This window comes from Heptranchias perlo, chromosome 37 (assembly GCF_035084215.1).
Source record: "Heptranchias perlo isolate sHepPer1 chromosome 37, sHepPer1.hap1, whole genome shotgun sequence".
In the NCBI taxonomy this organism is placed as follows: Eukaryota; Metazoa; Chordata; class Chondrichthyes; order Hexanchiformes; family Hexanchidae; genus Heptranchias; species Heptranchias perlo.
This window is the reverse complement of record NC_090361.1, coordinates 1,532,357-1,543,539: the sequence shown is the minus strand read 5'-3', so window position 1 is coordinate 1,543,539 and position 11,183 is coordinate 1,532,357. Positions and strand designations below refer to the sequence as shown.

The window sequence follows — 11,183 nt, the reverse complement described above, 5'->3', positions numbered from 1 at the left end:
TGAGGGTGACGGGTCGGAGAGGGAGAGGGTGACGGGTCGGAGAGGGAGAGGGTGACGGGTCGGAGAGGGAGAGGGTGACGGGTCGGAGAGGGAGAGGGTGACGGGTCGGAGAGGGAGAGGGTGACGGGTCGGAGAGGGAGAGGGTGACGGGTCGGAGAGGGAGAGGGTGACGGGTCGGAGAGGGAGAGGGTGACGGGTCGGAGAGGGAGAGGGAGAGGGTGACGGGTCGGAGAGGGAGAGGGAGAGGGTGACGGGTCGGAGAGGGAGAGGGAGAGGAGAGGGAGAGGGAGAGGGTGACGGGTCGGAGAGGGAGAGGGAGAGGGAGAGGGTGACGGGTCGGAGAGGGAGAGGGTGACGGGTCGGAGAGGGAGAGGGTGACGGGTCGGAGAGGGAGAGGGAGAGGGAGAGGGTGACGGGTCGGAGAGGGAGAGGGTGACGGGTCGGAGAGGGAGAGGGAGAGGGAGAGGGTGACGGGTCGGAGAGGGAGAGGGTGACGGGTCGGAGAGGGAGAGGGAGAGGGAGAGGGTGACGGGTCGGAGAGGGAGAGGGAGAGGGAGAGGGTGACGGGTCGGAGAGGAGAGGGAGAGAGGGAGAGGGTGACGGGTCGGAGAGGGAGAGGGAGAGGGTGACGGGTCGGAGAGGGTGACGGGTGACGGGTCGGAGAGGGTGACGGGTCGGCGGGGGGAGGGGTCGGAGAGGGGTCAATGACTATGTTCTTTGTTGGTTCTAGGTGTCCGGTACAATGCAGAGAAGAAGAAAGTTGGGAACTACTACACAACCCCCATCTACAGGTACACTGCTGCTGTCCCTCCCTCCCCCACACAGCCCAATCACAGCTACTATTCACCCTCCTGGAAGTCTCCCTCTGGCCCCTACAGCAAAGCTTTACCGTTAACAGATCAGTGAGGGATATTTCCATAATTGTCAAATCAGTTTTCCTGTGAGAATCCCACGGATTCCTGTCAGTCTGGCAGCTCACACTCACTGCCTCTGTGGTGCAACAGTGAACCATGGGGCCCTGCACTGCCAAATTCAATACAGATAATGTACTGGGGCAGGAGAATAACAAACTGCACACACACTGAATCTGCGCATGGGAACTCTCCCCGTGGTGGTGGTGGTGGTGGGGGGGGGGGGTGGGGGGGAAGGGTCTCTTCCTGATTTTTGGGGAGGCTCGCTCCCCTGGTTTTGGGGGGGGGGTTTCTGTCCAGGTGGGGTCTATTCCCTGGGGTGCAGTTTTAGTAAGAACCTGATGTTGGATGCTGCAGGTTTCGGATGAAGTGTCACTTGTGTGTGAACCACATCGAGATGCAAACTGACCCGGCGAACTGCGACTATGTGATTGTGAGTGGAGCTCGGCGTAAGGAGGAACGATGGGACATGAAGGACAACGAGCAGATTCTAACAACTGGTTAGTGACCCAGGAGGGAGACAGGAGCATGTTACAGATTGCAAGAGTGTGAGGACAGTCAGTGTGTGGGAGGGTGGGGACGATGTACTGACGGTCAGTGTGTGGGACAGTGGGACGATGTACTGACGGTCAGCGTGCGGGAGGGTGGGGACGATGTACTGACGGTCAGCGTGCGGACGGTGGGGACGATGTACTGACGGTCAGCGTGCGGGAGGGTGGGGACGATGCACTGACTCTCAGCGTGCGGGAGGGTGGGGACGATTCTCAGCGTGCGGGACGGCGGGGGACGATGTACTGACTCTCAGCGTGCGGGAGGGTGGGGACAGTGTACTGACGGTCAGTGTGTCATTTGGGTTATGACGATGACTGTTGGGCGGGCAGCCCCCTACTGAGTTTCTTTTCTTTGGATCTCCCTCCATCGTCATTCCCCCCCCCCCCCCCCCCCCCCCCCGAGTCTCCTCTTTTCCACTGCTTACCACCCCCCTGCTCCCAATTAGCTCGATCTACGTGCAAGCCAACTGTACAGAGCACATTGCCCATTCCCCTAACTTGCTTGTTCTGTTTTTTTAAACCTGTGCTGTTCTATCTGCTGCTGAAACCCTGATCCGTGCCTTTGTCACCTCCAGACTCGACAATTCCAATCCTGGCTGGCCTCTCATCCTCCACCCACTGTAAACTTCAGCTCATCCAAACCCCTGCTGCCTGTATCCTATCCCACAAGAAGTCCTGCTCATCCTGTATCCTGTCTGTCCCGGCCTATATTACAAGTCCTGCTCATCCTGCAGTCCGGTAGAGATAGACACATGGCAGCAAGATATCATTGCTATAACGGAAACCTGACTTAAAGAGGGGGATAATTGGCAGCTCAATAACCCTGGATATAGAGTTTTCAGGCAGGATAGAGTGGGTGATAAAAAAGGAGGGGGGGTAGCATTATTGGTTAAAGAATCAATTACATTTGTGAGAAGGGATGAAATGCGAAATGGATCATCAATCGAGGCCATATGGGTGAGGTAAGAAATAAAAAAGGGGCAGTCACACTAGGAGTGTACTATAGACCCCCGAATAGCGAAAGGGAGATAGAAGAACAAATATTTGGCAAATTTCTGAGTGTAAAAATAAGAGGGCAATAATAGTCGGGGACTTCAACTACCCTAACATCAACTGGGATTCAAACAGTGTGAGGGGCACAGAGGGTGCAAAATTCTTGATCGATGTCCAGGAGAACTTTTTTAGCCAGTACGTGACAAGCCCAACAAGAGGGGATGCAATTCTAGATTTAGTCCTGGGAAATGAAGATGGGCAAGTGGGTGAAGTGACAGTGGGTGACCATATTGGGGATAGTGACCACAATTCAGTTAGTTTTAGCATTATTATGGAAAAGGACAGAGTTAAATCAGGAGTAAACATTTTAAATTGGGGGAAGGCAAATTTTACAGAACTAAGAGGTGGTTTGGCAGAAGTGGACTGGACACAACTACTTGAGGAGAAATCAGTGGCAAGCCAGTGGGAGGCACTAAAAAGTAAAATTCTACGGGTACAATGCAGACACGTCCCCTCAAAGAAACAGGGTGGCACTGCCAAATTTCGAGCCCCCTGGTTGTCTAGAAGTATACGGGGCAAGATAAAGCAGAAAAAGAGAGCTTATGACTGTCACAGAAAACTAAATACTGCGGAAAGCCTAGAGGAGTATAGAAAGTACAGGGATGACGTAAAAAAGGAAATAAGGAAAGCAAAGAGAGGGCATGAAAAAATATTAGCTAGTAAGATTAAAGAAAACCCAAAGATGTTTTATCAGTGCATTAAGAACAAGAGGATAGCTAAGGAAAAGGTGGGACCTATCAGGGATGATAAGGGTAACTTGTGTGTAGAAGCAGAGGATGTGGGTAGGGTTTTAAATTAATATTTTGTCTCCGTATTCACAAAGGGATGATCCGGACGTAGGAGTTAAAGAGGAGAGATATCAATGGGTTGGTGGAGTGGGTGGAAAAGTGGCAAATGGAGTCCAACCCGGAGAAGTGTGAGGTAATGCACTTAGGGAGGGCAAACAGTAAAAGGAAAGACACAGTAAACGGGAATATATTGAGAGGGGTCGTGGAAGTGAGAGACCTTGGAGTGCATGTGCACAGGTCCCTGAAGGTGGCAGTACAGGTAGATAAGGTTGTGAAGAAGGCATACGGAATGCTCTCCGTTATTAGCCGAGGTATAGAATACAAAAGCAAGGATGTAAAGATGGAACTGTATAAAACACTGATAAGGCCACAGCTGGAGTATTGTGCGCAGTTCTGGTCACCATTTTACAGGAAGGACGTAATTGCTCTGGAGCGAGTGCAGAGAAGATTTACAAAAATGTTGCCAGGGCTTGAAAATTGCAGCTATGAGGAGAGATTGGATAGGCTGGGGTTATTTTCCTTGGAGCAGAGGAGGCTGAGGGGAGACTTGATTGAGGTGCACAAAATTATGAGGGGCCTAGATAGAGTAGACAGGAAGTACCTGTTTCCCCTAGCGGAGAGTTGAAGAACTAGAGGACATAGATTTAAGCCGATTGGCGGAAGGATTAGAGGGGACATGAGGAAAATCTTTTTTACCCAGAGGGTGGTGGGTGTATGGAATTCACTGCCCGAATTGGTGGTAGAGGCAGGGACCCTCAACTCTTTTAAAAAGTACCTGGACCTGCACCTAAAGTGCTGTAAGCTGCAGGGCTACGGACCGGGTGCTGGAAGGTGGGATTAGAATGGGGAACTGGTTGTTCTTCGAGCCGGCGTGGACACGATGGGCCGAATGGCCCCCTTCTGTGCTGTATCTTTTCTATGATTATATCCTGCACCCTGTCCGTCCCGGCCCATATTACAAGTCCTGTCCGTCCCGGCCCATATTACAAGTCCTGTCCGTCCCGGCCCATATTACAAGTCCTGTCCGTCCCGGCCCATATTACAAGTCCTGTCCGTCCCGGCCCATATTACAAGTCCTGTCCGTCCCGGCCCATATTACAAGTCCTGTCCGTCCCGGCCCATATTACAAGTCCTGTCCGTCCCGGCCCATATTACAAGTCCTGTCCGTCCCGGCCCATATTACAAGTCCTGTCCGTCCCGGCCCATATTACAAGTCCTGTCCGTCCCGGCCCATATTACAAGTCCTGTCCGTCTCCCGGCCCATATTACAAGTCCTGTCCGTCCCGGCCCATATTACAAGTCCTGTCCGTCCCGGCCCATATTACAAGTCCTGTCCGTCCCGGCCCATATTACAAGTCCTGTCCGTCCCGGCCCATATTACAAGTCCTGTCCGTCCCGGCCCATATTACAAGTCCTGTCCGTCCCGGCCCATATTACAAGTCCTGTCCGTCCCGGCCCATATTACAAGTCCTGTCCGTCCCGGCCCATATTACAAGTCCTGTCCGTCCCGGCCCATATTACAAGTCCTGTCCGTCCCGGCCCATATTACAAGTCCTGTCCGTCCCGGCCCATATTACAAGTCCTGTCCGTCCCGGCCCATATTACAAGTCCCGCTCATCCTGCACCCTATCCGTCCCGGCCTATTAGCTCCCAATCCCCCTACGCCTCCAATTTATAATTCTCATCCTCTTGTTTAAATCCTTTCATTGCCTTGCCCCTGCCACCAAATTCGCCGTTCCTCTGTTTCTGGCCTCCCCACGCCCGACCAACAGCGGCAGCACCTTCAACCGTCTAGGCCCATGCCCTGGGATTCCCTCCTTTAAACCCCACTGCTCTTCCCCTCCCTGTCCTCCTTTAAGACCCTCCTTAGATCCTCCTCAGACCGAGATTATGATCATCCCTCCTAATATCTCCTTTGGCTCACGTCCATTTGTTTGATTACGCCTCTGTGATGTACTGTGGGGCGTTTTGCTGCATTAAAGGTGCGATATAAAGGCAGGGTGTTGTTGGGCACGGGGTGAGTGTCGTGCTTTCTGTATTTAATCCGAAAGTGACCATTGTTCCTTCAGAGCATGAAGAGAAGCAGAAGTTGGAGACTGATCCCATGTACAAGCTAGAGCATGGGGTGGGTGACCAGGAGAAACTGAAGGCTGCCATTCCCACTCTATCCAACATCCAGGAGATGCAGAGCGCCTGGAAGGATGACTTTGCCATTAACAGCATGCTGCGCAAGAAATTCCGGGTACGTCTACAGTTAGGCAGATTTCTGTTCAAACTGTAAAGCTGTCAGAGTAGAGGCACCTCCTCGAGAGACAGCGGTCAGTGCACTGGGGGGGGGGGGGGGGGGGGGGGGGGGGGGGGGGGGGGGGGGGGGGGGGGGGGGGGGGGAGGGGGGGGGGGGGTCTCCGACCCCCCCCCCCCCCCCCCCCCCCCGAGAGACAGCAGTCAGTGTACAGGTATTCCCACCCCACCGAGAGACAGCGGTCAGTGTACAGATATTCCCACCCGCCCCCCCCCCCGAGAGACAGCAGTCAGTGTACAGGTATTCCCACCCCCCCGAGAGATAGCGGTCAGTGTACAGGTATTCCCACCCCACCGAGAGACAGCAATCAGTGTACAGGTATTCCCACCCCCCCGAGAGATAGCGGTCAGTGTACAGGTATTCCCACCCCCCCGAGAGATAGCGGTCAGTGTACAGGTATTCCCACCCCCCCGAGAGATAGCGGTCAGTGTACAGGTATTCCCACCCCCCCCCCGAGAGACAGTAGTCAGTGTACAGGTATTCCCACCCCCCACCCCCCCCCCCGAGAGACAGCAGTCAGTGTACAGGTATTCCCACCCCCCCCCGAGAGACAGTAGTCAGTGTACAGGTATTCCCACACCCTCCGAGAGACGGCGGTCAGTGTACAGGTATTTCCCCCCCCCCCCCCCCCCCCCCCCCCGAGAGACAGCGGTCAGTGTACAGGTATTCCCACCTCCCCCCCCGAGAGACAGCAGTCAGTGTACGGGTACTCCCACCCCCCCGAGAGACAGCGGTCAGTGTACAGGTATTCCCACCTCCCCCCCCGAGAGACAGCAGTCAGTGTACGGGTACTCCCACCCCCCCGAGAGACAGCGGTCAGTGTACAGGTATTCCCACCCCCCCGAGAGACAGCAATCAGTGTACAGATATTCCCACCCCCCCGAGAGACAGCGGTCAGTGTACGGGTATTCCCCCCCCCAAGTCACTAAACCCAAAGCTGAACGACCTCGGTGACGTCAGTGAAGTTTATGCCTATGAACCAATCATCCGATTAAAACCAGGTATCCTTTGTTCCCACTTCCCTCTCCCCGTGAATTCTCCACTTTTCAAAATCACCTTCATTTTCATCCTTTTCAGAGAAGCCAGTCAGAAGCATAGCCTGCGTCATCAGTGATTCGCCATAGATCAGCCTTTCTGCCTTGTCTAAGTTGCTCAGAGAAACTTCAAATAGCAGCTCTCGGTTCAGTATTTTGGGATCATTGATCCGCAGCTTGCTGCAAAATTGTTTCCCGACGTCACAACCACTGGTATGAGCAACTACTCATTCCAGTACAAACACTGAATCAGCTCCTTCGCTCCGTTACACTCACGGAGGTTAGTTCTTTAGTAACAATTCCTTTATTCCTGCCTTTAGGATGAGAAGAAGGTGTTGAAAGAGGCGGAAGAGAAAGATGAGGCTCTGCGGAACAAAGCGTGTCTCAGCATCCCACTGGTGCAGGAGTCCGAGGACGATAAACACCTGGCGTCACTTCTCAAATTACGTGCTATGGACTGTGAGTTGGGAGAAAATGAACTATATTCAATTGATGAATAGAATGGTGCAGGATAATCAGCGCTGGACTCCACCCCAGACCATAATAATCGGAGCCCGACTCGTCCCCCCTCCACCCCAGACCATAATAATCAGAGCCCGACTCGTCCCCCCCTCCACCCCAGACCATAATAATCAGAGCCCGACTCGTCCCCCCTCCACCCCAGACCATAATAATCAGAGCCCGACTCGTTTTGGGGGGGTTTGTGTTTGTTTTGGGGGGTTTGTGTTTGTTTTGGGGGGGTTTGTGTTTGTTTTGGAGGGGTTTGTGTTTGTTTTGGAGGGGTTTGTGTTTGTTTTGGGGGGGTTTGTGTTTGTTTTGGGGGGGTTTGTGTTTGTTTTGGGGGGGTTTGTGTGTGTTTTTGGGGGGGTTTGTGTGTGTTTTTTGGGGGGGTTTGTGTGTGTTTTTGGGGGGGTTTGTGTGTGTTTTTGGGGGGGTTTGTGTTTGTTTTGGGGGTTTGTGTTTGTTTTGGGGGGGTTTGTGTTTGTTTTGGGGGGTTTGTGTTTGTTTTGGGGGGGTTTGTGTGTGTTTTGGGGGGTTTGTGTTTGTTTTGGGGGGGTTTGTGTTCGTTTTGGGAGGGTTTGTGTGTGTTTTTGGGGGGGTTTGTGTGTGTTTTTGGGGGGGTTTGTGTGCGTTTTGGGGGTTTGTGTGCGTTTTGGGGGGTTTGTGTGCGTTTTGGGGGGTTTGTGTGCGTTTTGGGGGTGTTTGTTTGCGTTTTGGGGGGGTTGTGTTGGGGGGTTTGTGTTTGTTTGGGGGGTTTGTGTTTGTTTTGGGGGGGTTGTGTTTGTTTTGGGGGGGGTTGTGTTTGTTTTGGGGGGGTTGTGTTTGTTTTGGGGGGGTTGTGTTTGTTTTGGGGGGGTTGTGTTTGTTTTGGTGGGGTTGTGTTTGTTTTGGTGGGGTTTGTGTTTGTTTTGGTGGGGTTTGTGTTTGTTTTGGTGGGGGTTGTGTTTGTTTTGGTGGGGGTTGTGTTTGGGGGGGTTTATGTTTGTTTTGGTGGGGGTTGTGTTTGTTTTGGTGGGGGTTGTGTTTGTTTTGGTGGGGTTGTGTTTGGGGGGGTTTGTGTTTGTTTTGGTGGGGTTGTGTTTGTTTTGGTGGGGGTTGTGTTTGGGGGGGTTTGTGTTTGTTTTGGTGGGGTTGTGTTTGTTTTGGTGGGGTTGTGTTTGTTTTGGTGGGGGTTGTGTTTGGGGGGGTTTGTGTTTGTTTTGGTGGGGGTTGTGTTTGTTTTGGTGGGGGTTGTGTTTGTTTTTGGGGGGTTTGTGTTTTGGTGGGGTTGTGTTTGTTTTGGTGGGGTTGTGTTTGTTTTGGTGGGGTTGTGTTTGGGGGGGTTTATGTTTGTTTTGGTGGGGTTGTGTTTGTTTTGGTGGGGGTTGTGTTTGGGGGATTGTTTGTTTTGGTGGGGGGTTGTGTTTGTTTGGGGGGTTTGTGTTTGTTTTGGGGGGGTTGTGTTTGGGGGTTGTGTTTGTTTGGGGGGGTTGTGTTTGGGGGTTGTGTTTTGCGGGTCAGCAGCTGGGGTTCCCCTTCAGGTCAGAGAGTGACGCTGGATTACGCTCACTGATGCCCTAGGCTCGGGTGTGAGAGGACGCCCTGAACCCTGCAATCAGGCCCTTGGGTTCTCTTACACAGAAGGGCTGATTCTCCAAATGCTCACCAGGGAGTCGCAGACAAACCGCCTGCCGTTATCTCTCCGCAGTCTCCTCGTCTACCGGGTGATCAGCCCTGGGTTGCCCTGTTTGAATTTCCTGGAACAGGAGCTTTGGAAAGTGCTCTTCTTAGCTCTGTTGCCTTATTGTGGATAAATCCTAAGGCAGAGGACCCAGATCTGTCGTTATCAGAAGCTGGAGATAGAAGGGAATTAATGTGACAGTGAAAAGCTGGTCGTGCCTTGTGTGAGGCGAGGTCGGTGAATGGTGCGGGAGCAGGTTGTTAGTTATGGTGCATGGCAAGAGAAGGGAAAGCTGGTTAGTCACTCGGAATAGAGGGGATGTTGAACCTTGTACAGGAGCAGAGTCAGTGAACACTGGGTGACTCTGCTAACACCTGATCTGTTCTGAAATGGACAGGGAATCACAGGTTCAGGGTTACAGTGTCTCACTGCAGGAGGGGTGGTGGGACGCCTGAAGAGGATGTTGCTGGAGACATGGGACCTAGGAATGGAGAATAGAGAAATCTGAGGCTGAGACCTTTGTTGGAGGCTAAATGCAGTCGGGAAATACAAAAGGAAATAGACCCCTGCCCCCGGAGGCCCGGTGAGTGAGAGAAGCCGCAGGTTAACACTGACTCCACAGACCAGGAGGGTTCCCGGTTTGATCCCTGCTCTTTGGCTTGGCCTTCCTGACCCAGCAGTCAGGATCCAGTGACCCTCGCTGGAATGTACATGGACAGGGTGAGGCTGAGGGCCTGACACTCACAATCACATCATCCACTGACACTGTCTAAACTCACACAGACAGAATGGCCCTTGGGGCATGGTAGAAAGTTTATTATAAAACGGACTGTGGGTTGTACCTGGGAGAGTTACAGTAATTCTGAGGCTCAGTCTTTCTCACACAGCCTACGAGGACAAGCAGAGAATGAAACGGAAGGAAATCACCTCGCGGCCCTGGTTTGCTTCGTCCCAAACCACAGTGGGCGAGAAGGCCGGAGAAACGTTAAAGAAACTGGGACTGAGCAAAGTATCGACAGTCAAATCTTTAAACAGCCCAAACGGAATTGTCGCAAGTGATCTGGGAATAATCCGACGGAAGTCAGGGGAGTGTTCAGTGCACCAGAAGGAGCGGCAGCACTCGGCCAGCAGAGATACTGACTTCAGGATGGAGATGGGCAGCAGAAACGATCAAATAAGCCGTGTTTCAGACAGAACGAGTCAGGAAAGTGACAGCAGTTTGAGGGCGGATGCTGGCTCTCCCCTACGGTCTGAGACTGTGATCGACACAGATCGAGGCACCAATACCAGCTCACTTGTTGCTGATTATTCTGACTCCACCTCAGATACAGACAGTTCCTGAGCTGTGCCTGAATGTAAATAGTGGCCAGTTATACCTAATTTGTAATTCATTCCTCTGCAATAAATGCTTTAATGTCACCCTGGGGATTTTGGAGGAAGTGTGTGTTTTACACAACAACTTGCATTTATACAGCGCCTTTAACGTAGTGAAACGTCCCAAGGCACTTCACAGGAGCGATTATCAAACAAAACTTGACATCAAGCTACATAAGGAGATATTAGGACAGGTGACCAAAAGCTGGGTCAGAGGTAGGTTTTAAGGAGCGTCTTAAAGGAAGAGAGAGAGGCGGAGAGATTCAGGGAAGGAATTCCAGAGCTTAGGGCTAAGGTAGCTGAAGGCATGGCCGCCAATGATGGAGTGATTAAAATCGGGGATGTGCAAGTGGCAAGAATTGGAGGAGCGCAGAGATCTCGGAGGGTTGTAGGGCTGGAGGAGGTTACAGAGATCGGGAGGGGGAGGCCACGGAGGGATTTGAAAACAAGGTTGAGAATTTTAAAATCAAGGCGTTCCTGAACCAGGAGCCAATGTCGGTCAGCGAGCACAGGGTGATGAGAAAACGGGACTTTGCAAGTTAGGATCCGGGCAGCAGAGTTTTTATTCGTTCATGGGATGTGGGCGTCGCTGGCGAGGCCGGCATTTATTGCCCATCCCTTTTGGAAGAGTTCAAGTTTATGGAGGGTGGGATATGGGAGGCCGACCAGGAGAGCATTGGAATAGTCCAGTCCAGAGTTAACAAAGGCACGGATGAGGGTTTCAACAGCAGATGAGCTGAGGCAGGGACGGAGACGGGCGATGTTATGGAGGTGGAAGTGGGCGTTCTTGGTGATGGAGCGGATATGTGATCGGAAGCTCATCTCAGGGTCAAATAGGAGGCCAAGGTTGTGAACAGTCTGGTTCAGTCTCAGACAGTGGCCATGGAGAGGGATGGAGTCGGTGGCTGGGGAACGGAGTTTGCAGCAGGGACTGAAGACAATGGCTTCAGTCGTCTCAATATTTCCCACGGTATTAGAGTTAATCTGCTGCTCTGGTCATGGTGCGTAC

General features: G+C 52.6%; 1 protein-coding gene across 1 annotated transcript; it reads left to right on the top strand.

The window, feature by feature from the left end:
- The first annotated feature begins 724 nt into the window (after positions 1 to 724).
- yju2b (YJU2 splicing factor homolog B) lies at positions 725 to 10,219 on the top strand. Its single transcript, XM_067972940.1, has 5 exons — positions 725 to 791; positions 1,269 to 1,411; positions 5,373 to 5,545; positions 6,960 to 7,098; positions 9,688 to 10,219. Exons 2-5 carry the CDS (start codon positions 1,276 to 1,278, stop codon positions 10,140 to 10,142), a joined length of 903 nt encoding a protein of 300 aa, XP_067829041.1. The 5' UTR covers positions 725 to 791; positions 1,269 to 1,275; the 3' UTR covers positions 10,143 to 10,219.
- Positions 10,220 to 11,183: the final 964 nt, after the last annotated feature.